The 25,919-nt window shown below is 47.2% G+C and overlaps 12 protein-coding genes across 12 annotated transcripts; 6 read left to right on the forward strand and 6 right to left on the reverse strand.

The window, feature by feature from the left end:
• Positions 1 to 393: 393 nt before the first annotated feature.
• FSST1_012583 (uncharacterized protein) lies at positions 394 to 2,342 on the reverse strand (the record flags this gene model as incomplete). Its single annotated transcript, XM_083235821.1, has 2 exons — positions 394 to 2,048; positions 2,153 to 2,342. The coding sequence occupies 2 exons, from the start codon at positions 2,340 to 2,342 to the stop codon at positions 394 to 396; spliced, it is 1,845 nt and encodes a 614-aa protein (XP_083082279.1).
• Positions 2,343 to 3,403: 1,061 nt separating this feature from the next.
• On the reverse strand, positions 3,404 to 4,796 carry FSST1_012584 (uncharacterized protein; the record flags this gene model as incomplete). Its single annotated transcript, XM_083235822.1, has 3 exons — positions 3,404 to 3,867; positions 3,921 to 4,664; positions 4,721 to 4,796. 3 exons carry the CDS (start codon positions 4,794 to 4,796, stop codon positions 3,404 to 3,406), a joined length of 1,284 nt encoding a protein of 427 aa, XP_083082280.1.
• Positions 4,797 to 6,111: 1,315 nt separating this feature from the next.
• Positions 6,112 to 7,009, forward strand: FSST1_012585 (uncharacterized protein; the record flags this gene model as incomplete). Its single annotated transcript, XM_083235823.1, has 2 exons — positions 6,112 to 6,490; positions 6,537 to 7,009. 2 exons carry the CDS (start codon positions 6,112 to 6,114, stop codon positions 7,007 to 7,009), a joined length of 852 nt encoding a protein of 283 aa, XP_083082281.1.
• Positions 7,010 to 7,421: 412 nt separating this feature from the next.
• FSST1_012586 (uncharacterized protein) lies at positions 7,422 to 9,014 on the forward strand (the record flags this gene model as incomplete). Its single annotated transcript, XM_083235824.1, has 2 exons — positions 7,422 to 7,813; positions 8,030 to 9,014. The coding sequence occupies 2 exons, from the start codon at positions 7,422 to 7,424 to the stop codon at positions 9,012 to 9,014; spliced, it is 1,377 nt and encodes a 458-aa protein (XP_083082282.1).
• A 786-nt stretch (positions 9,015 to 9,800) lies between these two features.
• On the forward strand, positions 9,801 to 10,738 carry FSST1_012587 (uncharacterized protein; the record flags this gene model as incomplete). Its single annotated transcript, XM_083235825.1, has 5 exons — positions 9,801 to 9,942; positions 10,002 to 10,140; positions 10,186 to 10,227; positions 10,292 to 10,427; positions 10,484 to 10,738. 5 exons carry the CDS (start codon positions 9,801 to 9,803, stop codon positions 10,736 to 10,738), a joined length of 714 nt encoding a protein of 237 aa, XP_083082283.1.
• Positions 10,739 to 11,115: 377 nt separating this feature from the next.
• FSST1_012588 (Rho GTPase activation protein) lies at positions 11,116 to 13,035 on the forward strand (the record flags this gene model as incomplete). The annotated part of the gene is made up of 3 exons (XM_083223759.1): positions 11,116 to 11,310; positions 11,364 to 12,402; positions 12,450 to 13,009. The coding sequence occupies 3 exons, from the start codon at positions 11,116 to 11,118 to the stop codon at positions 13,007 to 13,009; spliced, it is 1,794 nt and encodes a 597-aa protein (XP_083082284.1).
• A 1,637-nt stretch (positions 13,036 to 14,672) lies between these two features.
• On the forward strand, positions 14,673 to 17,558 carry FSST1_012589 (uncharacterized protein; the record flags this gene model as incomplete). The annotated part of the gene is made up of 8 exons (XM_083235827.1): positions 14,673 to 14,715; positions 14,767 to 14,927; positions 14,978 to 16,322; positions 16,382 to 16,506; positions 16,555 to 16,648; positions 16,702 to 16,842; positions 16,901 to 17,133; positions 17,190 to 17,558. 8 exons carry the CDS (start codon positions 14,673 to 14,675, stop codon positions 17,556 to 17,558), a joined length of 2,511 nt encoding a protein of 836 aa, XP_083082285.1.
• Positions 17,559 to 17,773: 215 nt separating this feature from the next.
• FSST1_012590 (uncharacterized protein) lies at positions 17,774 to 18,721 on the reverse strand (the record flags this gene model as incomplete). Its single annotated transcript, XM_083235828.1, has 3 exons — positions 17,774 to 18,119; positions 18,184 to 18,622; positions 18,667 to 18,721. 3 exons carry the CDS (start codon positions 18,719 to 18,721, stop codon positions 17,774 to 17,776), a joined length of 840 nt encoding a protein of 279 aa, XP_083082286.1.
• Positions 18,722 to 19,729: 1,008 nt separating this feature from the next.
• Positions 19,730 to 20,398, forward strand: FSST1_012591 (guanylate kinase; the record flags this gene model as incomplete). The annotated part of the gene is made up of 1 exon (XM_083235829.1): positions 19,730 to 20,398. One exon carries the CDS (start codon positions 19,730 to 19,732, stop codon positions 20,396 to 20,398), a length of 669 nt encoding a protein of 222 aa, XP_083082287.1.
• Positions 20,399 to 20,617: 219 nt separating this feature from the next.
• On the reverse strand, positions 20,618 to 21,772 carry FSST1_012592 (uncharacterized protein; the record flags this gene model as incomplete). Its single annotated transcript, XM_083235830.1, has 1 exon — positions 20,618 to 21,772. One exon carries the CDS (start codon positions 21,770 to 21,772, stop codon positions 20,618 to 20,620), a length of 1,155 nt encoding a protein of 384 aa, XP_083082288.1.
• A 657-nt stretch (positions 21,773 to 22,429) lies between these two features.
• On the reverse strand, positions 22,430 to 23,431 carry FSST1_012593 (uncharacterized protein; the record flags this gene model as incomplete). The annotated part of the gene is made up of 1 exon (XM_083235831.1): positions 22,430 to 23,431. The coding sequence occupies one exon, from the start codon at positions 23,429 to 23,431 to the stop codon at positions 22,430 to 22,432; it is 1,002 nt and encodes a 333-aa protein (XP_083082289.1).
• Positions 23,432 to 25,399: 1,968 nt separating this feature from the next.
• FSST1_012594 (Cerato-platanin) lies at positions 25,400 to 25,874 on the reverse strand (the record flags this gene model as incomplete). Its single annotated transcript, XM_083235832.1, has 2 exons — positions 25,400 to 25,761; positions 25,814 to 25,874. The coding sequence occupies 2 exons, from the start codon at positions 25,872 to 25,874 to the stop codon at positions 25,400 to 25,402; spliced, it is 423 nt and encodes a 140-aa protein (XP_083082290.1).
• Positions 25,875 to 25,919: the final 45 nt, after the last annotated feature.

The raw sequence follows: 25,919 nt of genomic DNA on the forward strand, positions 1-25,919 counted from the left end.
AAATTTAATTAAAACTTGGTATAGCCTAGCGCTTAATGCAATAGATTAGATTGCCTTCTGCTTAAGAAGGCCTCTGGCAGGGTCCCCTGAGGGCCACCGGATGTTGGCCGGCTATAGGCAAGCTGATGGCTTGCGCTTACTAGGGATTCCTCGCTAAAGAGCAATAATTACAATGCTCTATCCCCAGCACGACGGAGTTTGACAAGATTACTCCGGAGGGTATAAGTTCAACTCCCTCTACGAAGATCGAAAAATGCGAAAGACCAAGACCAAGCAAGAGGCCGAGAAGGAAGAGGCCTAGAAGGAAGAGGCCTAGAAGGAAGAGGTAAAGGAAGAAGAAGAGGCAAAGGAAGAAGAAAAGACCTGTGCCTAGGATGACGGACGGAGTCAGCATCAGGGCCTTATGGCTACTGTTGGCTTCATCTTGTCTAGACGTTTAGAGTCCCACAACGCGAAAGCACTCTGTAGAAATAGCCTCTCCGTATTGCCTGAGACCTTTTCGCAGTATGCCCATGGCGTCCAAATGTTTTCTCCGTGCGCATCAACATTGAAATCGCTTCCCAAAACATCAATTGCCGGATACGTTTTATTGTCCTCGTACTCGAAAAACTCCCCCAAAAGGAACTCCATCTTCCTGTGTAGATCCATAACGTAAACCTTTGCGAACGGACGTATGCCCTGGCGTACCAAATAATGTAGAAATCTCAACACTTTTGTCCGGTCGGCCAAGCGGAAGTACATAACCTTCTCGTCAGTAGTGTTGTTGTACATAGTGCATCTCATAGTTGTGAGAAGGTGACGATAGAACGTGTATACACACATGACAACACTGTAGAACCCAACGATCTGAGCAAGACGCGAGTAATCCCGATTGTCAAAGAATCTCTGATGACGTTTGATCTCATTTTGAAAGACAACATCACCCTTGTAGAAGAATAGGCTGCAATAATAATCATACTGCAACACAGCATTGAGGAACCTCGACTTCTCATCTTGTGTCAGTACAACGACAACAGGGCTTGACTCGTCGTAGTCACGGTGTTGATAGCCCAGCTTCTCAAGAGCAGCTTTGTTTTGGAAGGCTGTTGTAGACAATTCTTTGACGACAATTTCCGCTTGATTTAGTACTGTTGACATGAGAAAATAATCCTGCCGTACTAATTTTCTGCCCCAACAGGCCTCTGGTACAGGGTGTTCGAGAAAGTGTTTTTTGATGAAGTTCTGAACTTTCAGAATGGGAATAAGGTCAATATTTCCCCATGATTCAGTGTCCAGTGAGTCAGTGTAGTCCCATGATTGAGTGTCCCGTGATTCATTGTCGTCGCATGATTCAGAGTCCCGTAATTCAGTTTCCCGTGTTCCAGTGATCTTCCGTAAAACCATGTTTCTCCATAGTTTCCGGTATCGCATCACCGCGTAACAGCAGCTTAGAAAATCAGTACCGAAGCGATTCCTGAGATTGAGAATGATGTCATTGTAGACGTCTTTGCTTTTTTCCGCGCTGAGGCCAGGGAGACATCTGCTGGTGGCTTGTAGCAGAGTCTTGCATGCTAATGCGAAGTTGAGATATTCCAACGGACCTTGACTTTGTTTGATGATCATGTCTAAGATTTCGGGCGGGAGATTGAAGAGTAGGGGCTCCTTGTTCCCTTGGTCTTCTTTACCCACTGGTTTTGCCAAGCCCGAGTTGTACTTTGTAGAGGATGATCTTGATGTGGGAAGCGGTTCAGATAGAGACGAATTTAAACAAACTGAGACTTCAGGTTGTTCCGGGGGCGAAGACGGAGAGGATGGTTCGCTCAAGCTGGACTCTGCGTCTCTGTGGGTTACCTCAGCTGGTAGCGAAATGCAAGTTGACGAGTCTTCAGGTTGGTCATCGAAGGAAGGGTAAGAGGAAACCTCGCTCAGACTGGACTCTGCCTCCTTTTCGGGCTGTTGAGGAGAGGCAGGACGAGAAGGAAAAGAAGATTCGCTCCAATCTGACTCTGCATCCTCTTCGGGCTGTTCAGGGGAGGAACAGCGAGAGGAAAGCTCGCTGAGACTTCGCTCTACCCCTCTCCGGGTTGCTGACTGAAGTGGCGGGCAACTGGAATTTTCGTCAGGCTAGTTAGCAGAGTAAACGCGAAAGCCGATATGATAAGCGGGAAAATACCTTCTTCTTGCTGGGTCAATAATGGAGCTCGAATGGAGATAACTGGCCCTTCTTCGATTTGTTCAATGACAAAAACGTATGGGGCACAATCGGAAAATACAGACACCCTCCTCTTCAATGCTCGCAGCCCTTCCTCGGTAGAACACTCGTTCAATGGACGTTTTACCACCCGATAACAACTTGTCGGCATGATCTGGGGTTGAACGTTGTCAAGCTCGCCCAGGGGTTGCCGTTTTGGCTTGCCAAGTTTTGAGTGACGACGGTTTTTCATGATCAGAGAAAGGAAAAGAAGAAAGCTGAACGCAACAATGCATGCTCTGAGCTCAATGAAGATAGTGGCAGTTTGTGGTATATTTTTAAAACAGCGAACAACAAGTCATTAAATAAAGTGGCAAAAGGTTATCCAAAATATTGACTACATAATCCATGACTCTATTCTCACTGGTAACTTTGAGCGATTCACTGATCAAAGTCAACATCCATATCAAAGTTATAGAATTTAACCAAGATTCTCTTGGACAAACACGATGTAAGTCAAGTATATCATTGTTGAAATTTGATTTGCGCGGACAGATTAACCTTTGTTAAAAACCTAGAGTAAATTGGGAAGGCCTGGGCGAAAGCTTAAGTGACCATGAAAATCATCATGTAAGTCAAGTATTCTTACATGAGTTGCGCGATACCGCGCCTCCCCAGTCTCTCTATAGCTTGGTTCAGTGGCACCAATACGTCTGTTACTCACGTAGGTTCGTTGCAGAGGCCTAGTTTGGGTGCTCATGTAGTTGCTACTGGGATGATAGATGTTTTTCGCAGACATGATGTTACTCGAAGTGGGTTGTTTTTCTTGATTACTCCCGCTTTCGTCTTCTAAGGTTCAAAATAAACTTCTAGGAATGATGATGCAGAAGGCTAGTTTCTAGAACCCACAATTCCCATAAATGTAACAAACGACTTCTACAAAGTTCTATCTACTTATACTTCTTCAAATGGCGAACTAAACGCGAAACTTTGTCAAAAGCCTGCACTGGTTACGCCTCACTTTATCTCGCCGCCTCCACTACCCACGTGCGCATCTATTGAGCCACTATCACGTGAAACTGGACAGAATGATCTCTGAAGTAACGAACATTTTCAATGCGATCAATCATGATACCGGCCGATTCTGCATATGGGAATTCCCTTCCAAAGGATACCCGGTTCCTTGACCATCAATGCAATTAAAGCGATGCTATTCATTGATTACGAAACTACCTAATCAGAGTCCGAACTACTACTTGTGTCAACCTTCCCACTCTTCTTGAACTTGACCTCCGGAATAAATAGCTTCGACATGTCATGATGTCCTCCACACTCGGCCGCTTTACACGTATAACCCTTATCAAAGCACCCCTTGCATGTATCCCAATCTCCATCATTGCATTTAGCGCAGTAATAAAACTCGCCCTTGATCAAGACGTTGCAGATATCACAATAATACTTAGGATACACCTTGACGAGGTTATGCTTCCCTTTCCCGTCACACGTCTGTCCCTGCGCAAGACAGTCGCGGCAAATATCGTAGTCGCCGTGGTCACACTTCTTGCAGTGCGCATAAGGGCCGCTTATAGCTTGGTCACAGACATTACACACCAGACCGACTTCCCAGGCGGGGTATTCAACAAAGTCTGCAAAGTCTTCTGTGTCGCGACCGTGGCGCTTCTTTGCTTTGCGCTTATCTGATCAATGAGTCAGCATATGTCATTTATCTATCATGTGACGTGTTACTCACCAATACGGTCTTTGACGAAGTACCCAGCAACGCCACCAGCTGTAAAACCACCAGCTGCTGCAAGAAAAGAGGACCTTTTGCTGCCGTCTTCCGGTAAAGTTGGCCGTGAATCTTGGGGATTTGCATATTGTGGTTGTGGCGGATGAGTCAAACCTTGCCCTGGCGCTCTGCTGATAACGTTTAAGCTGCCGGGAAAAGCCGGCATGCCATCCAGTGAGAGTTCAGATGGCGCTTGCCATGACGTTCTGCCTGAAGTCTCAACATAGTACCACTGTCGATCTTTCTCTGACCAGTGAGGAATCCAACGAGGTGGCGTTGGGCATGGAGGTGCGCTTGGCGGGGGAGCGCCGTAAGGATTGACGGCTGCTGGAGGAGATTGAACTTGGTGAACGCTTGGTGGGCTCACCATGGACTGTGGTGGTGGAGGGGACCATGGTTGCTGTTGTGGTTGTTGCTGAATTTGAGGAGAGGAATTGTACGGAGGTGGTTGAGGACTGTGAGATTGGTGACCAGGGTACTGCTGTGGAGGTGGCTGATAAGACTGTCCACTGAATGATGAATGTCCATTGTAGGGAGGACCAGTGTATGCTTGGAAACCTGGGTTCTGCTGAGTTTGCCCTGGATTGTATGGCTGTTGGGGCGGAGAATAAGGAGATTGTGCATTTCCCTGATAAGTTTGCTGTCCTTGGTATTGATTCTGATAAGAATTGTTGTTTCCATGTGCATCGAGGGCTGGGGAAGTACCTGTTGCGTACATTGTTAGCGAAGGTCGAGCGGGGGTGGGATGTGTCATGTCTTACCTCCCTGCTGCTGCCCCAGACGCTCACTCAAACTGAGCCCTTCAAACTCCTTCTTGAACTTGTTTAGAAATGACATATTGTATTAGTTGAGTGATGTGAATTGACCTTGAAGAGAAAGAGTCGAGAAGAGATGACTTGTCGGTGGTTTTAAAGCTTTCCATCCTTGTTGAGGCTGTGTCCGCTAATTTATTCAGCTTCGGAAATGCCCCAGGCACGTTGCAGAAGGATCTGGCATGAAACTCCTGTCCTTACATTGGCTGGAAGCGCTTATGGAGGATGACAGTCTACTAACCCGTTTCGGGACAGTAAGCTTTGATCCTTTGTTAGGCTGAATCCTACAGTGGCTACAGCGATGTTCGATAAACATGAATGCTCTCAGATTATGAGATCAACGACCACTGGAAGCATAGGAGGTGAAATCACTAGGTCCCTGTCAGCTTATGCTTCTTAGACTGTAGTTTGATGGCCTGTTCTTGTTTTACCCCAAGACTTAGGAGATTGACATTTCTGCCACTCACCAAATTGCTATCTTGGTGTAAGGCTGACAGGCAATAAATAGGGTAGCCACTACTGTTCAGGTCGTGCTCACATCATTGGATGGTCTTTACGCGATGCCGTTCACCATTCGCTGCTGAATGACTTGATCTCATTTGGCTTTCTCTAAACAGGAAACTCATATTGCCATTACATTTGAACAACAAGTTACTCGGAGGCAACACTCAAGCACGATTAAATCTGTTGTTATCCCTAGCGCTAAGTTCTACTGTTTAAAGCTGAACTGCTGCTAAAGAAGGGCTGAGGACTAGGGTGGAGGGCTGAGCAGGGGACTGGGTGTGCGAAAGGGCCCATAATTGGAACGTATTGAGGCTGACAGCGGGGCGATAGGAACCAGGGGGAACACCGTCTTGACGCTCAAGAGTTTGGCTGTTCTAACAGCAGGATCTCAATATGCGATGGTTGCCTGAAATCATTGAATAGACTTGACTCATGACTTGCCGTCAATTTATTAAAAAATCCACTTCCCTTTCGCATTAGACAATTGAAATGGTACTTTTGGTTTCTGCGACCAACAACCAACAGCTTGTTACATCAAATAAGGACCGTGAATTGCGCTAGACAAGGTTGCCTCTCGGTTGAAGCCTCTGTTCAGCCGACTTGGCCTGCTCAAACACTGCTTTACAATTTTACATGTTAAGCGATTTTCTTGGCAGTCCCATTGAAATGTGGTTAACACATGATTCGGCCGAGGTCATAGCAATGGCCCTTCATCTTTTCTCTTTATAAAGCAGACGAACCTGCCCTGTCTGGTGAATATCTACTATCTCATTCTCTCTCAGTCTCAAACCCCTACAACTTCACTCTTTCAGTTGTTGGGTCATCGCATTTATACCATGAAGCCATCTACGCTCCTTCTCACCTCTCAACTCCTTGGGAGCGTGAATGCTTTTCTTGCTTACAGGGAGTCAATAGTCGAACGATTGGTCGAAGACGGTGTATCCGAGGCTTGTGGAAAGGTGATGCTGACAGGCATCGACTGTGATGCCAGCCTTGACGGCGCAGGAAGAACTGGCTGGGAAGGCTCGATTGAAGGGGACGACAATTTCACCATCACCGATAGCATCTGCGCCAAAAAGTGCGGTGACTCCCTCAAGGAATGGGCCGAGGCCTTTGTCAACCACTGCGAACCGGAACACATGCGTGCACCCAACATGGTGGAAGGTCGAAGACAGATTTGCGACAAGGATGCCAAGACAGGAAAATACTGCAACAGTTCGTCAAGACCTACTCTGCGATGCCCAATACTGATCCTTTATAGCTATCATCGATTCGTTTCCCTTTGTGAGCGATGACGAAGAACTTGCTGCCAAATACCTCTGCGAGCCTTGTTATGTCCGACGTCTCTGGGGATTCGATCTCAGCACTTACAGTCCTGCCAACAGTTGGATCATAACTCAGCGTGAGCGCATGGATGAGCTATGTCCCAAGTCAGTGCTAGTAGAGAAAAAGGTGACAAGTATTCTAAAACACCCACTCTCGACGGCGCAGCCTTGGTTAGATTCCTTGGAAACCACGGCCAGTGTTAACAGTGAAGCCGAGACCACTTCAACTCCAGAGAGTACCGAAACCGCATCATCAACAACCACTACAGAACCTTTTACCACTGAAGTACCTTCAACCACTGCAGTGACTTCTGCCACTGAACCATCAGAGAGTAACGCAGCTGAGAGGATTCGACATGGCCATTGGTCGCTTTTGCTTGTTTTAGGCATTAATGTCTTTTATCTATGAGCTGTGTACTCCTTAGTAGCTCCCTTTTAGGCCAGGGCATAACTAGATAGTATATTTATGTCTTATTAGACTGGATCTCTTTACTCTTCCTCTCACCGATTACTTGTACTTATTGGATGTATTCTATTCCCTTTTATATGACATTCAAGGCTCACTGGACCATGCAAACAGATTTTAGATGTTATCCTTCAAGTCGGTATTATACTTCGGATTTTGTGTGGAACCACCAAATAACCTTTCTCCTGATGCAAAAGGCATCATTGGACCATTACCACAGAAAACCAAATTAGAGTTACTACTGAGGAGGTTTAATATCCTTATTTAACAAACTAAGTTCTGCCTCTTCATATATAACAGGCTCTTCTGTTTCTAAGCTGTTAATTACTCTTCATTTATTTTAGGTTCCATCACAATGGCCTCTCAATTTCATCACAACACGAGCAACTTGTTTCGCCTGCCCGCCGAACTTCTCATCGAAATCTTCAAACAACTGCGTTTTGTCAAGGTTCTCTTAACCGACGAGTACCCGCACCTATACATTAGACATGATGCTCCCGGTGCTTCGTTGTACAGAGACACTCGAATCGTGAAAGAGACATATCAAGATCTAAAGTCTCTGAGATTGGCGCACAAAACATTCGCAGAGTTCCCTGACCTGAGCAACATCCCTTTCAGCAATATTGTGCTGCAGCCTACGCGCACTGCGCTCACGAGTCTACAGCGTGGTGACTTCTCGCGCGTCGCACAGTATGTCCGTTCCGTCACATTCGCGACACCACCCAGCTGGGCGCTTTTATACAAAGCGTATGTGGAGAACCACCGGAACTCCCAGGGATCATCCAAGCCCTTTTCTCTCGAAAACCTAGGGTCCTGTTATGAAGCTTATATGTGCGATGCTAGAGATACGTACGCATTACTCAAAGATCCAGAGGGTGAGCTCAAGCAAGCATGAATAGAAATTCTCAAGGTCTTGGGAGACCGCATTGAAAAGGTGAAGCTTCTAAGCTATGCTTGCGAAAGGATTCGCCAAGTCAAGTATCTTGACGCTCTCAACAAGGTGAACACCGGTATACCATGGCAGCTTCCTCGACACGGTCATGCGAACGAATGGTCAATATTTGGGTTCCGCAAAGAGCATGCCAACCCTACTGTCGATTACTTTTCCAAGCACGCTACAGCTGTCACGGGTGACAAGCTCATCGCCACGGTGTTTACATGCCTAGCAGCTTCGGGTGTTGCCATCCCCAATCTCAACATCCAGTTATTGATGACAGGTAACATTGAATGCAAAGACATCCCTGGCTGGGAAGACCTTGATTTCAGCAAGCTCAAAGTACTCCACATCTCCCCCGAGATGCCTACTAGCGAAAACCCTACTAGCGATATCCGTGTCTTAGAGCGATATACTTGGGCCGACAAGATGAAGATTAAGTGTGGTAACTTTTGTCACGATCTGCTGGATAAGTGCCACTCCAACATACAGCATTTTGCATATGGGATCGATCATGCTGGAAGAGGTGTTCTCTCTTGGCCAACACGACGGCCCACTCATGACTTCCCAGAACTTACTCATTTGACCCAAAAGGCCAACACTTCCCCCCTAGTCCTTGTACAGTGGCTTCTACATCTCCAGAATCTTAATCGTCTCGATTTGTCTGGCGATTTCTGTCAAGGATCATTACCTGTTGACTGGTGCTATGTCTTCAGTGCGATAGGCAAACACCCCAATGTATCAGGGGAGACGCCCAAGGGTCTCAGGGTTGATATTGATGAACTTTATATGATTCGGGATGAGCTTTCGTACAGCGGCGTTATTTGTAAGGATGTTAACATCGCTACGAAGAGACATGGACGCGATACGAGTCTTAAGCATTGGGAGGATGTAAAATATGGCATTGAAGCTTGCATCTACGACGATGTTCCTCTCCATGAGAACAAAGCGCTGTCTTACATAATGGGATATTGGTATCCAAGGGGTCAGGAGGAAGATGAGATCGATTCATGAGAATTGGATAGTGGAGTATTTTTCTGAATCGCATTGCTAGCTAGATAGAATCCGCTAAGCCAGTACCGTTGTGATGAATACGATACATTATCTTATCGATCCAAGCAATGGCCTTTGAGATACCATCTGCTGCCTTGTATATGCATGCTTTAACCACTACTAGTAGTTGTGACAGAATAACCCTGGTCATTTCTCAAAGTCAAATGATTGAATCTGATTGAATGGTACTAAGAAAGATGGAAATCCTAGCCTCGTTGTCGCTACCACAGACCTCGCCGCATGTTATCTCGCGTTCTGATGGCAGTGTCGGTAGTAAAGAACCAATACTAGCATCCACAAAGATCTGTACTGTCCAGTAATATATCACGGTCTCTGCTACATGGCCGCACTCGCATTCGACAAAATCACAAAGTCAGCTTTGCGAAGCTCTTGACTCAAATCATAGCGAAGGTGGATCAAATCTACCTGAATACTCCTCAACTCGTCACTTTGGCCAATAATCTCGCCTTGACGATGGGATTTGCACGACCAGGCTAAGCCATGTTCGGGATCATCGCGCGAGAAATGGGTCCCACGATGCGGCTGAGTTTCTTCGAGATGCCGATTTCCGGAAGAGATGGCGCTATCACTCTTTGGGTATCATGCTGCGAGTCTTGATTGATATGGGAAAATGCCTTATGCCTCAAGGCTTCTGTGAATAGTGATTATAAAGGTAGGGCGTTGCTCTGAATTGATGAGTATCCGTTTCTAATTACATTACAGTTTTGTTGCCAATACCTTGTAACTATGATCAATCAACATACCTCGGTTGGCATCGCCCAAGTCGTCTTCTACGCACTCGTCTTACCCGTCGCTGTGTTTATTATTATCAGGAATTGGAAGCATGGACTTCGGCTTGCTTCATACCCTCTTGCGATATTCTCCCTCGGTAAGCAACTGACTTCACTATCTTGAGTTAACATTGTGCTAATGGGCTGGTGTTTCTAGCTCGCCTCGCTGGTGGGATTCTTACCATCCTCCGTCAGTCTGACCCTACCAGCCTTGGCCTCATCATATCAACTACCGTGCTACTTAATGTAGGCCTCATTCCATTGATGATCTCCATGGTTGGGTTCATCCGTTTGATGTGAGACAATATCCTGCACTATCAAGGCACATGCTAATTTTACAGTATGAAATCAAGCCTTGATGAGAGCAAACGAGCTTTCTTCCTGTTGAAGATCATTCGCTTCGCATTCATCGCCGCTATAATTCTTCTGTGTCGCTGGAGCTTTTAGTGGTTCTAGTATACACCTTTCCCGACATTTGACACAGGCCGGTTACGTAACTCTTGCTGCCGTCATTACTCTGATGATTGTCGAGATACTGCATCTCTATACTCAGAAGCACCGCATTTCTCCCGAGAAGCACATTGTATGTTCATCTTGTCCACATTGCCCATCGCTAGGTCGTATACTGACATGACGCAGTTTATACAACTCACTCTGGCAAGCATTCCGACACTCGTCCTACGAACAGTCTACGAACTTCTTTGCGCCTTAACCGTTGATAACCTGACGACCATCTGGAATTCGCTGGTTGGATCTGCGGTGGCGTTTGCTTTGATGTGCCTGCTTGCCGAGTACATCACCCTTCTGATCTTCCTTTTTCTCGGGATTCGCCATTGGCGAAACGTGTGCGCTGAAAGCCTGGGAAGCATCGAAATGATGTCTTTACGCAAGTGAAGAGCCCTTAAGATGAAACATTAGGGAGTCGGTGCTAGCCAAAGGCTTATAGAAGCTACTATTAATTTATTTAAGCCTCTAGGAAATTATCGAACAGGTAACTAACTTACTTATGTCTCGCGATAGCAAGATGCCGCTGTTATGTAATTTCATGGAAATGTATTGTGATTATCGTCAGTCCTCTGAGGCTGTGCCTAGACTGGCGAGTGGGACGGCGCAATATTCTCAGCCGCATTCTCACTGCATATCGCAATCGCAACCCCGCTTCCAACATGGCTTATCTCTCACCATCTCCATAATACTCTCCAAGAGTTTGTCATGGTAGGAGCCAATTAGCAAGCTTCAGCAGGAGTATCGCGTGGCCTCTGAGTTGCATAATGGCAGACCCTTTAAGCGTCGCAGCTAGCGTCGTTGGTCTCCTTACAGCCGCTGCTCAGGTTTCCAAAATCGTTGCGAATGTCATCAGTAAAGCTCGTCATGCGCCAGAGGAATGCGGACGCATTAAGTCTGAAGTCGATGATATTCGAAACGTACTTGTTACACTTCAAGTCTTTATTCTCAATCCCCGTCAAGTTAGTTCTTTCTGGAGACCTAAAGCGCCGAATATTAACAAATCCTCAATTAGGCTTTGCGGTCGCGAACTTCGCTGATTATGGTTGAGCAAGTTGTCGCTACACTAGCTGCTTGTGTTACTACATTCTCGGAGTTGGATACATTTGTCACGGCTCTAGAAAATGACACTACAGTTTTGGATCGGCTACGTTGGGCGAGTAAATCCAAGGACATCCACGGCATCCTTGTGCGGCTAGAGTCTCACAAAAGCTCCTTGACACTGATGCTTACCATATTGACGTGGTATGCCATGATTTCCGTCCCTCACTACACCAACAAATATACTAAAACAAAGACCTTTAGTCAGAACCAAAATGATGCCGAAAGCCGAGTAGACAAACTCTGCGACTTGGTAGAAGAGATGCTATTCCAAAATCCGACACTGAAACAGAGGCTTGCTGCATTGGATACAGGTGGCCAAGCAGCGGACCCTGTAGACACCATAGAATCAAGACTGGACGAACTGAGCGTCGAAGCGACTGATGAGGGGGGAGACGCTCGTCCCGCAGCGGACAGCCAGCCAAAATGGCAACGTAATGCCTATGGGTTCACCTTTGAGGAAGTCCTCATGAGCTCGAGGGCTTATCGCATGGTAGCAAAAGATAATTCCGATGCTTTTTCAGTGATCAGCTCCGCCGGCAGAACCGCATCCTGGTCTATGTTGTCTGGTCTCAGTCTCTCTGAAATTTCACACATTGGTATCCAGGCCATTCCAATCTATATCACCGACATTACAAACAAAGAGCATTACGATTTTTCTCCAGGTGCGGGTAATGTCGTATCAGAGACCACAACCGTGGTTGTGAATCAAGGTGCAGCAAAGTCATCTCGCCGGGATCGTATAAAGGGCTTGTTATTATTCCGAAACCAACCGCCGAAGGCAACGAAGCTAGAGCCTGAAGATACGCCTAAGATATTTGGGGTTGCCGTTGTGACAAGTATACGATATGCGAATATAGCAATCAGTGTCTTTGATGAGGATGGACGCTCATATGTATATGGCTATATACCTATCATTGTCGGCAAAACATGCGTTTACCTGAAGGAGAAAGGTCAGTAAGATGTCTCGATGATATTAGTTCCTGCTAACAGTCACCAGCAATGGACGTTGAGGATATCTTTGCGACCACTGGAAATCCCGTGCGAATGAGTGAACTCCAAACAAGATTTGACTCGCCTGATAGATTTGGCAAGGGTTTATCTTGGGACGGCTACACGGTCCATGACGCAGCTGGGATTCTTCTTCGCTATCTCAAAAGCCTTCCTGAGCCAATTATCCCGTACCAACACTACAACACCTTTGTTGATGAGCTGGGTTCATTCATTGACCGAGAGTTGTCACCAGAAGAGTCTTCCACGGTGATAGACTTAGCTGCCAATCTTATGAGGAACTTACCCCCCCTACATCGTCAACTTCTGGTATATCTACTTGATCTGCTGCATGCATTTGAGAGTAAGTCTTCCGTTAATAAAATGACAACTCTCAGACTAGTTAGCAGCTTCCAGCCCTCAATCTTGTCAGGACCGCCAGATAAGATGGACCCTGAGGCACATCATGTCAGTGCTAATGTAACAATATTGTTGATATCTCATGAGGAAGAAATCTTGGAAGCTATTAACAAGAATCCCGCCGAAAAGGTGCGACGGGAACTTCCTTAGGAAGATCCCGGACATTATCAATGTAGTTGGTTGGTAGATAAACGAATTCATGTTGATTACCAGAAGTAGTCTGTCCTGCTTTGCTTAAAAGGGTGAATGATTGTCATCAGCCCTGTGAGGCTGTGCTTAGACTGGCAAGGGTAGCGCTGAAGCTCCAGAACATAAACAATACCATAGCGGGACTGATTTAGTGATGTGTAACCTCCCACGCAGTTATTCCCAACTCAGTGACGGCATGGAAGTTCATTCACTAAAAATACAGAAATGGCTTTTAAATATTCCCATGAAACTTCAACCTCAATTTATGCTTTGGAGCAAAACATGCCTCAGTGGCTCACTGCTTCCAACAGCCGCCGAAAGGCAAAAGGATAACTGTAACATTCGGTAAAAAAACATACAACAGCGGGGATTCGCTGGTCGTCACCGACCCAACTACTAATCCGCCGGTTAGTGGCTTGACTATGGGAGAGCGGACGGGATCCCGTATTTTCCACTACCTTTGGTCGTATGTACAAGTATCTAAACAATCTGTATCTATATCCGTGACGAGAACATGTTATTATAGGTCAATACCAACGGCTGGGCTCACCCTACATATCGAAGATTTGGCGCCAGCTCAACGACCCAGCTTCTCTTACATTCAATCGACCGACGAGCTGTTTATCGTCTCAAGAAAAAACAAGATGCCCAAAACAGTGACCTTTTGTTATGTACATATACCGCCAAATTCTGTGATGTGGAATAACCTTGACACTCGATGACCTTCACCATAGTAACCTCATCAATTACCATATAAAATATACTACGTAGGTCTCTATGGCACGTAGTGCAGTAAGCTTCATTTAAATCTATTATAACCTGGGGAAGTTTAATTGAGACGCATTAATAGTTATAATCTTAAAAATGGTTTCATAATGGCTGTCAACAGATCCTCCGACCATTCGGCAACGTGATCCCGAAACATGCGCAGGGCTCGCATAAACACAAACACGCCTGAGAACAATCTTACAAGGGGGACTGCATGTTTAGTGCAAAGGTTACACTCTATTTACAGAGGGTTACATCCATCTAACTGACTTTGTTTCGGAGCATCGCGCCGCTGAACCCCATCACATGGCTATGGTGGAGAAAAGGAGCATCAACCTCCGCGCCCGCTTCTGGAAGCAATGAGGAACTGTACATATTGGGTAATAGTAGTTCCGGGTGAAGAGCGCGTTGAAACGAGGCTCATCAAACATATGGCAATATCATATGCGTGAGGGTCAACGAACTCTAAATGCCGGTGTCTTGTGAATATTGCTTGGCGATTGTGGAATGAAGGACCATGAGTTTGTTTGAGATGGAGGGACATGCTCCGTCGCGGATTGATTGCGAGCGTTCTGGGATGACTTACAACAAGGCCCTGGTCTCCGTCAACTAAAAGGGAAACAGACAAGGCTCGTTCCGTCCGATATAGACCCCCCTGCAAGGCTACGCCTTACCTCGCTTTCATCCAAAACACTTTATGTAGCACCCAAATAGGGCATCGGGCCTTGGCCATCTTCCATTCCGTCTTGGGTTATATTAGCTCTCATTGATATATGAATGCGACCTCTGCCATATCTTTCGGTCACGGACATTCTGCCAACGGCATTCACCAATCGTTGACTGGGGATTCGTCATCATGGTTTCATACCGCTCTTCATGGCTTCTAGCCATAGCATCTGGTGGGTTTGAACATGTTGCTCTTACAGTTTTAGAGTGCTAACCTTCACAAGTCATTCAGTATGTGTCTGGCCAGCAGTCAGCACCCACGGCTTACACCGATGCAAACACTGGAATCATCTTCGACACGTGGAAGGCACCTAGCATGACCTTCGGTTTCAGTTTCCCTGGAAATGGACAGACCACCAACGCCGATGAGTTTATTGGATACATCGTAAGTCAATATCTGAAACAGTTTGCTTCTCTTTTCTGACTATGCAACAGAACTGCGCCACTCCCAAGGGAAAGAGCACCGGATGGTGCGGTCTCTCCTACGGCGGACCTATGGTAAACTCGCTTCTCCTCTTTGCCTACCCTCACGATGGCAATATCCTCACTACCTTCCATTGGGCTACTGCACAGGTCGAGCCTGGCCCATACAAGGGCAAGGCTACTTTGACTCAGATCTCTTCCAGGATTGATGATGCTGGCTTCACTCTTATCTACCGCTGCCAAGGATGTACTTCTTGGTCACAAGACGGCAACTCCGGTCAAATGGCGACCACCTCTCCCATCGCTGTTCTCGGTTGGGCCCACAGTATCACGAATGTGATGAACCCTGAGTGTTCCAGTGAGGCACGTATGCTTCAGCACGAAACCCAGAGCATCTTCGGTGGTCAGCTTACTAGCAACGCTTTCAATAATAAGTATGACGAGTGGGCTAAGCTTGCAACCAAGGTTGTCAAGGGCGACTGCGACGGTGGTGGGGAGCCTACTGCTACCACCACAAATGAGCCTACTCCCACTGCTGAGCCCACTGGTAACCCCGTCCCTAACGAGACGTACGATTACATTGTTGTCGGTGGTGGTGCTGGCGGTCTCCCCATGGCTGACCGTCTCAGCGAGGCTGGCAAGAAGGTCCTCCTCATCGAGAAGGGTCCTCCATCATCTGGTCGCTGGGGCGGTACTCGTAAGCCAGACTGGCTTCAAGGTACCAACCTCACACGCTTCGATGTCCCCGGTCTATGCAATCAGCTTTGGGTCGACTCAGCAGGTATTGCATGCCCCGACACCGATCAGATGGCCGGATGTGTCCTCGGTGGTGGTACCGCAGTTAACGCTGGTTTGTGGTGGCGTCCCACTCCGGAAGATTGGGACTATAACTTCCCCGATGGCTGGAAGGCCAAAGACATGGCCAAGTACGAACAGCGTGTCTTCTCCCGCATTCCTGGCACAAGTGTCCCATCTATGGATGGCAAGCTCTACCTTGACCAGGGCTTCAAGGTTGTCGCTGGAGCACTCGGCAAGGCTGGTTGGAAGGAAGTGAACGCTCTCAAGGAGCCTACCGCGAAGAACCATACTTACACCCACCCACCTTTCATGTTCTCTGGAGGTGAACGCGGGGGCCCCCTTGCTACCTATCTCGTCTCTGCCGACAAGAGGAGCAACTTCAAGAAATGGACCAACACCCAGGTCAGGCGTCTTGTTCGCTCCGGCGGTCACGTTACCGGCGTTGAGGTCGAGCCCTTCGCCGGCGCCGGTTATGTTGGTACCGTCAAGCTTACTCCCGAGACTGGTCGCGTAATTCTTGCAGCTGGCACTTTTGGTAGTGCCAAGATTCTTCTTCGCAGTAAGTCTTGTCTTTCTCTCACGCTTTCAGAATTCCTTTGTTCTAATCATGCTTCATAGGTGGTATTGGCCCAGAGGATCAGCTCGAAATTGTCGCCAACTCTGCCCGCGATGGCAGCACCATGATCAAGAAAGATCAGTGGATCAACCTCCCTGTCGGCTACAATCTTGAGGACCACACCAACGTAAGTGCACATGTTCGAGTAATCAGATCCACGTTAACAATATGGCAGACCGACACAGTTATCAAGCACCCCGACGTTGTGTTCTATGACTTCTATGAGGCCTGGACTAACCCTCCCCAAGCTGATGAGGACAAGTACCTTGGTCAGTATTCATTGTCTCTTGCAACTTGGTGACGAAGACTAACTTGGAGGTAGGCGCTCGTTCCGGCATTCTCGCTCAAGCTGCTCCCAACATTGGCCCAGTCATCTTTGATGAGATTCTTGGTGCTGATAACCGCGTCCGTTCCATGCAGTGGACGGCTCGTGTTGAACCCAGTCTCGGCGAGACTGACACCAGTAAGTTCCACTTGACAGTTTGTGTAGTACATCAGACCGGACCTAACTTGCGAATCAGAGGCCATGACCATTAGCCAGTATCTCGGCCGTGGTGCAAAGTCGCGTGGTCGCATGACCATCACTAGTGCCCTCAACACCGTTGTCTCTGGTAACCCCTTCCTTAATGACGCAGAAGACAAGAAGGCCGTCGTGAAAGCCCTTGACAACCTTCGCAAAGCTCTTTCCGGCGTGAAGGATCTAGTGTGGCTCCAGCCCGCTCCTAGTGTGTCCTCACAAAAATACGTCGACGATGTAAGTTCATCATGAATTTTCGCAATGTCCAAGGACTGGCCTAATGGTATATACAGATGGTCGTCTCGTGGAGCAACCGCCGTGCCAATCACTGGATTGGAACCAACAAGCTCGGCAAGGATGACGGTCGCCAAGGTGGTACCGCTGTCGTTGATCTCAACACCAAGGTCTATGGCACTGACAACCTCTTCATCACCGACGCCTCCATCTTCCCTGGTATGGTCACCACTAACCCCAGTGCCTACTTCGTTACCGCCTCCGAGAAGGCCAGCGACGTCATCCTAGCCCTTCCCGTCTCCAAGGCCCAGGAACCGTACAAGCAGTGTGGTGGCAGTGAGTGGAATGGTAGCATGCAGTGTGGCAAGGGCTACTACTGCAAGACGCTCAACCCCTTCTACGCTCAGTGTTACCCCGAAGGTGGATAGGGACTGTACTAGACAGATCACTTCATGTATATACTTTGATCACAATTCTCAACATAAGATGGTGGATTTCAATTTGGGTATATCGAGTTCAATTTAAGGATATTTATTTCACTGAAAGCCAACTATTTGTAAAGGCCAGTAGCACAAATAACCGTTCAATCTACCTTTGAATGTCTACATACCGCCAAATTATAAAATTATGAGTAAAAATGACCCTAAACTACCTCAAGGATGGAAACATCATCAATTGCGACAGAAAACGTAGTGGGGGGGCCTCTCCCACATCTAACATTCAGATGAAGTACGAAGTTGTCATTATATGGGGTGAAGGTTATTGCAGAATGTGTGTATGTGTTGAGCGCCAAGGGATCCAACGACAAACTTGTAATGAACGAAGTGTCTTGTAGAGCATACACGTAGCACGCGCTACCTTGGACCATATTAGGAGTTGAGAGGATAGTGGCGTAGAAGCTGAGGGTGTATTGCTTAGTCTTGCTTGTGCTGGTGATTTGATCGATGCGTTGTGTACCCGAAGCTTGGGCGTTCTGAACGTTGATTTGTCTAGGAAGCACAAGTTAGCCAGATGTATTGAGAGAGAAAAAAGTGAAGATAAGGCAAGACTTACGCAAATTTGGAACCGGAACGAGCGAGGCCGGGGTCGTTGGTAAATTGTGCGCTGTTGATAGTCCAGGGACTACCTGTAACATCTTCAAAGCCGCCATTTTGTAGAGCTTTAGTTGCCTCAGGAGCTGCCGTGGTGGTTGTTGGTATCTCAGCTGTAGTTGTTGTCTCGGAAGTTGTAGTATGGTCTGTCGTTTGCTCGGCTGTGGTCGTATAGACAGTAGTTGTTCCAGCAGAAGATGTCTGGTCGGCGGTTGTTGACTCGGTTACAGATAATTCAGTAGGGGTCGCTTCAGTAGTCGCGGTGGCAGATGCAAGCAGAGTGGTCGTATCTGAAGCAGATTGGACGACGGTCGTCTCCACGGTGGTGATAAGGCCCAAAGTTGTGGTAACAAATTCGCTAATGGGATCAGAAGTACGGATAGCAGTGGCAGATTCGGTGTCTGTGGTGTCGATCTTTGAGGACGGCAATTCGCAGGACGGGCACTAGCTGCAGGGATGAGCGTAGCGCCAAAAACGGCGATCAGAGGTACGAAACGCATCTTGAATCTTAACGAGCGTAATGTACGTCACGTCAGTGAGAAACGAGCGTGCGGATCAAAACGAAAAGCAGAAGGCAGTCCCATTTTCGAGGGCATACCCATTATAAAGGAGGTCTTCAGTTACAAGGATTAATTAAATGATCAGCAGTCACATTGTTATTGTGAGCCCTAGACTTGTTTATTTCCCGGCTAGCCAGGCACCTTTTCAGCTTGAATCGATGGTTTATAGAACTTGGACCAGAATGGGCCTAGTTAGGCGACCAACTAGCCTGAATTGTGTATTTTGACAGCGACTACTTACAGTAGCTTCAATATCGGTCTCCGGTTATACTGATGACTCGGCGCTTGACCGTTACCGGGAACCAAAAGCCCTGCGCGGCAGTTTTGACAGCAAGCGTCTGCTCGTATCAGCTTTGCAGAAACTGCAAGAAAATGGGTTCCAGTCGTTTTGTATTGGACCGAATGGTACTGAGTATACAGCTGAGGATATACGAAGCTTTTGGAACTGGCTCCATGTATAAGATAGCCTCTTAGTTTTATACTACAAAAATAATTGCCTACATTGCATAGAGTGTTTCCCACGCGGTCGCCGTTTCTGACAGTCTAAGTAGAGCTAGCAATGATGTTATGTGACCGTACTTGGATTGATCCCGCGTCTTGCTCTGTCATGAATATAGTATGACTGTAATTGCTGACCAACCGTTTCTCGGGGATTACTTAGCATACACACTTTAACGTTAGAGTGTGAACAGGCCGACGGTCATTGGTACTACGTACTTTGTTGTGGCCTATAAGGTTCAGTGAATAAGAAGAGTTCACATTCATGTGCAACCGCGCATCTGACTTTCCATGTCCGGCGTAGAAGAGTAAACTTTCCTGTTCAAACAGTCACACTGCAGCCACGCAGCCACCTTCACAATCAGAGTTTAACTCTGAGCATAAATATAAGCATTCCCCTTCACCAAAACGCCTCACTCTCCTACACCTACACACACACACATATACTCAATGGCAATACGACAAGTCCCTTATCACGCTTCCCAACCCATCGTCATCTCCGGCCCCTCGGGCGTTGGGAAGGGAACGCTCATCACCAAACTCTGCGAGTCACACCCCGATATTTTTAGCATAGTCGTGTCACACACTACACGTCTTCCGCGCCCAGGCGAAATTCAAGCTGTCCACTACCATTTTACGACCGAAACGGAATTCCAGAAACTCTACGCCCAAGGCATCTTTATCGAATGCACTGTCTACGATGGACATCACTACGGTACATCTTTCCACAGTATTGAGGATGTCATCGAAAGAGGAAAGGTGCCGCTGCTGGATATCGATATGGAGGGTGTCAAGGCCACGAAAAAGTTGGAGAAGATGCGTGCGCGCTACGTTTTTATTGCGCCTTTGAACTTGGAGGTTCTGGAGATGCGACTTCGAGATCGGGGAACAGAGGACGAAGATACAATACAGAAAAGACTTGCGCAAGCAAAGATGGAACTTGACTACGCTGCGAAACCAGGAGCCCACGATTTAACCATTGTCAACGACGACCTGGACAAAGCATTAAAGAACCTCGAAACCTTTGCACTCTCTACAGAACCGCTCCCACCAAGGCAAAAGACATTGTGGGAAAAGATGGAAACATGGTTTGAGGTCAAGTTGAGATGGCTTCATTGAGTGTATCCAACAATTTCTTATTTCGATTCGTTCATGCTCGCTATTCGTTTCCGAGCTCTACCGTATAACAATCTAGTATGTATAATCCCTAACAAGCTGTGTATGTTTCCTCATCATTGATGATATTCTGTGTCGTCTGACTTAAAATGCTTCCCAGAACGCCATATTCGTTATGCAAAAAAAAAGTTCAAAAGTTCCCTCCCATTGTTCGTATCCGGGTTAACGACTACGCTCTCGTCGGCGCCACCGTCGTGTGCGACCTTCGTGCAGAGGCATGGACTGGTGTTTGTTCACAGTCGCAAGATCAAGAGCTGATTCAGTAGCGGCTCTCTTAATGACATCTGTCGAAGGACCATTGGTGATCTCTTGAATCGTCATTTCCTGCTTCTCGTCTTCGATCATCAAGACCCTTTCTGCCACACCAAGCACTCGTGGTGTATCAGAGATCTTGAGCTTTCCAGACATGCCCATCCAATCCAGGGCTTTCTCCCAGAGACCTGACTCGGGAGGACTCCACATGCCAACATCAAAGGTATAGTGTTGCTGCTCATCGGGAAGGTTGAGCCAAACGAAAGGTCTATTGCTGTTGATGCGGCCCTCGATAACGAAATCGCCAATCTCTTCGGGAATCTTGATTCGTTCGGGGATCAGGATCGTTTGGTAGGCGGGGATGATGAGGTGCAGCTGCACAGGTTTGCAATGTTGTCTCTTTCTCGCCTTGACCATCTCTCGTTTCGTGATGCGCTCTCGGGCGGCGAGCATGAACATGAAAACGGTATCGAGCTGGTTCGTGTAGCCGCAGAATCTCGGACTTAGCGGCTTCTCCTCGACGAGATGGAAAAACTTGGGATACCAATCGGTGTCGGGGTGGTAGAGGAAAAACCAATGGTCTCGTTCCGTGTCGACGCTGGTTTGGCTGAGTCGTTCTCTGATCATATCGAAAACATACTGTGGAAAGTCTCGCTGGGCGGTAAGTGCAGCCTGAGCCTGCAGGCTATCCGAGATATCACCCAGCTTCGCAGCGATGAGATTCAGCGCTTGAATACCCTGGTACGTCTGGATGATGTTGGCGCCAGCGCTCAAGGTGGTGGCGACCATGGAAAACTGTTGAAAAAGCCTGGCGCTGTCGACGAGGGACTGACCCATTATGTGCATCTGGGGTAGGATCGTCTGGGCGCCTTTGACGGTCTGGGAGGCGCCCGCGAAGAAGTCGTTGGCATGCTGGACAGCATCTCCGATCTTGGAGATCTTGTTGGCGGCCTGAACGATTTTGATGACTGGGGTGGCAGAAGCGCAGCTGCTTGCTACTTCGAGGGCTGCTGCTTGGAATTTTCTGTCACGGACTGCTTTTGTGAAGAATTCCTCGATGCCCATGTTTTGTATGAGGTTGTGATGATCAAGAAAAGGTTGGTATGATGGTCAAAGAGAGTGTGAGTGAGAGATCAAAGGGAGCAAAGCGTCTTGCGTGGATACTCTTTGAGGTCTGCAGTCTGCACCAAGCCAAAAAGGCGGTAACTCGAGATGGATACGCTTATCGATAAGACAAATCTGATTGGTTAGATTGGTCAATGCAAAGGGAGGCCGCCAATCAATGCTCGCCAGCTGGTTTTGCGGCCCAACTGAGTAGAGAGAAAGAGGAGAAGGACGAGGAGTCATCATGAATAACCCAGCAATGACGCAAATGAAACAGACTATGGGGATCTCTAGCTGAGACAGCTGGTCTGGGGTTTTCTATAGTGGATTCACTCATCTTTTCTAGATAAATGCCCACCTTGGCGATGGCGTGAGCTACCTGACGAGAAGCTTGACAAGTGGGGTCATCAATTCAGGGGATCACCCTCTAAGGAGCTATCTGAATTTTACGTCCAAGCTCCCTAAAAGAACGCCACAGCGAAAACGACATAGGGTAGGCGACAACTGAACCATTGACTCATGCACCATTGAACCATAAAAGATAAATACAGAAATGATTTACAGAAACAGTAAAAGAATATACACTATAATACAGCTGAATAAACAAAAACATACCATCTATGCCTTCCATTCCTGAACAGAACGAGCCGTCTGCTTCTGCATCTTTGCCCAAGCAATTGTCGCCCCCAATCTATCTCCAGACTCATAAAACAGATAAGTATTCTCCCCGGAAGTCGCAACATCAGGAGCCGCAACACGTCCAACATCCGCACCCTGGTTACGGGACTGGTAGAAAACAATCGGCTCCGATCCCACATCTCGTAGCGTCGCATCAATTGTCCGAGCGTACATCTTACCCGAGGAGCCGTGATAAATGACATACGCTTGTCCTCTCCATACCCAGTAATTCGCACCAGACACATTATCACCTTCTATACCGCCACCAGTGACAACGTAGTCTGGGTCAACAACCCACTTGCGACCATCTACAGACTCGGCGAGTCTGATCTTGCGTTTGTTGTCGCGTTCGTTGGCCATGTAGAACATCGCGTAGTTGTACTTTGATGCTGAATTGGGATGCGCAAAAACGCGTGCATAGCTTGATTCAGTGGTATCTGAGCTGGCCATAACGTTACTCACTGCTACGCCACCGTAGCTAAAGTCAAGACCATTGCTAGACTCGGCCCAGCGTGTTCTGGTGTTGTCTCCATGGAAGTAAAGAAACATACGCCCAGTTTCCGAGTTCCATGTAGCATCAGGACTGGATACGTGCGGAACCGAATAGTAAGAGTCCCACTTGTTCTCGATGATGGGGTTGTTGCTGTATTCTTTCCATGGACCCTCAAGACTATCCGAGTAAACCAGAGAAATGCCCCCTGGGTTCTCGTGAGGAGCATAGTAGAGATACCATTCTCCTAGGGGGTTGTCGAGATATCGTCCAGCATGGAAGATACTAGGAAAGATGAACTCGTTTGTGGGATTGTATTTGAATGTTTCCTTGTTTGTAACATGCCCTTTGAACCAGAAATTTGGCCAACCTGCTGGTGCAGGAGCTTGAGCACTTGCAAGAGTCGCCAAGAGGGTTATACCCAGCAAACGAAGTGTTGTATAAGAACGCATTGTGCTGTGATTATGAACAAAATTGATATTGATACAGATACAGGGCAAGATCTACAAACGAAACAAGACCTCTCCATCCTTTATATACCTTACTATACAGATCCTCATTCACTACTACTGTTGTATAACAGTTGATTCAAATCATATCAATCTTTCGGCATCAAACCGACACTCCCCGACAGATGTGAGTTAATGCCAACGCATGACAGCACAAGATTAGGCCAGGAAGGGTGGACCACAGTAAGTCAGCTTGGCCTCCCCGATGCCGCATTATGCGCGGTTCAGGGCAGCGCGCGTAGTGGCCAAAAGAGTAAGTAATCAGGGTCGTTTCTCAGGTCAGTCAACCATGGCGGTAGTGTAAAGTTGATCAGTGCAACGTCGGAAACAAACTTGTGCCAATCAGTACTTTATCCACTGCAGTGTTTCCGGTGCAAGGATGATGTACCTCATCAAGCGAAGAGGGGGGAGGGGTCCTATTTTAGGCCGTGATCCTTGAGGCAAGTGGACCAGTTGTTTCGCAGTTTCGGGGGGCCTTGTGACTTTTGCATGTGGCTTACGGCCCCTGCATAGCAATGTACGGTCGCGATGGGAATGAGGCCGAATGACTTGCTGCACGTTTAATGAGCTCTGGCCTGAATGAGCAGGTGGCTGAATTTTATGTTCCAATGGAACCTGGATCCGGATGATGCTGCCGGTAATTGATTCGTGATCAATATCTTTATGAAATTGCATCTCCAACTATGCAAATTACTCGCGTGTCCATAACTCAAAGGTCATGGAGTGACATTCAGATACATGCTGAAACGACTGACATGCTTGCAAGGAGCGAGGATACAACTGCAGCTAATTATTAGTATGGCCTCATAACGTCATATCGAATCCTTTTTCATCCTACCAGCTATATGTCAGCGTGGCTTAGTTATAGATCGATCGTCCGAACTGTCCAAACAACTCATCAACGTCTAGAAACCAGCACAATAAATCCCTGAGCCCCCAAGTGTAAGAAACCGGTCAGAAATCCTGAAGTAATTTCCATCAACCAATACTATTTGTATTATCTTGCAGTCTGCGTTGGTATCGATCTCCCGCATAATCACGATTAATTTACAGGCTAGCAATAGGTATGGTATCTCTCTTTCTTCTTCGGAGGATTACTCTCACTAATATCTAGGAACTAATACTTTCAGAACAGTTTCGAACTACATCATGATTGAAAAACTTGCTCCAGCCTGTCATATTTCTAATAATATTAATGTTTGATACGTAGTTCAGTTACAGGTACTCATTTCCAATCTGCGGCATGACGAAAAATAACATCTCTGCCATTATGCTACCAAAGAAGTCATGTACAACAAGAGCCATGAATCGTCATAGTTAAGATTCCCTTTTCTCAAGCTCTTGTCTACCAACACTCATTCAGTGACGTGGCCATCGTCTCTTTCTTACTACTGACGTGTCTAGCTTTGTAAATCAAAATATGAAACACACGACCAACCTATACAACAATGAGATATAGCTTCAGCGCGTCATGCTTCAGTCGTGAAAACGTGGCCACTAATAAAGCCACGCAAACAAGGACCAAGAGAAAAAGTATCATTCGGCCAAGGGAGTTGGGGTTTCGTGCATTAATTATTCCATGGTGCATGAAATGTGTCAGCAGTTGTATGGTTGTGTCTCTCAATTCCCGTCTTGTGATACGTCATTCTCGATGACTCGGAACCGGAATAAACTGTCGCACACGTTAATGCGAGAAGCAATGAGAAAGAAATTACTTTATGCCGTCAATTCCAATTCATTGTTTTCATCACGGCGCAAGCTCACATGGCACAACGAACAGAACAAATTGAAGAACATAACAGTAGTAAGAATTAACGAATACTACTAAACATTAAAATCCTGAATCATATCTCATCCCGTCTCATTACTCTCGACTTCATCCGGTTCAATGACCAACCCTCTCACAAACATCTACTTCTTCAAACCACAGTTGGTAACAGCTACCTGAGTAGCAGTCGCATCAACTCGACCAAGCTTAACAGCCTGGTTGTTGGTAAGAGCATTCATCGCCGCAGGAGAAATGTTGAATCCAGCATCGGCATGGTCAATGGCCAAAACATTGATGCTCTTGCCCTTGTAGGTAAGCTTCCAGCATGTACCACAGCTCTTGGAGTTCCATCCAGCGATGGCCTGCGCGCCGCCGACGTAGGGGAACTTGGGAATTTGGCCTTGAGTCTGCCACTTGTAGCGCGTGATGAGACCGTTTGCACCGTCGGAGCAGGCGACGGATGTCAGGGCACGACCAGCTTGTCCATAGCCTGGATCGTAGGATACTGGTCAAATGTTAGAGGATTGGGTTGTATTGAGAGAGAGGAATGTATTTACCGGTCACTGCTGACACGGAGGTCAGGACACTGGCGAGACAGAAGAGGTTGGTCAGCTGCATGTTGATGTTGTGTTGGAGATTGAGGTTGAGATTTGTGTGTGAAGA

Source organism: Fusarium sambucinum, chromosome III, assembly GCF_050947815.1.
Source record: "Fusarium sambucinum isolate potato_lamoka chromosome III, whole genome shotgun sequence".
NCBI lineage: Eukaryota > Fungi > Ascomycota > Sordariomycetes > Hypocreales > Nectriaceae > Fusarium > Fusarium sambucinum.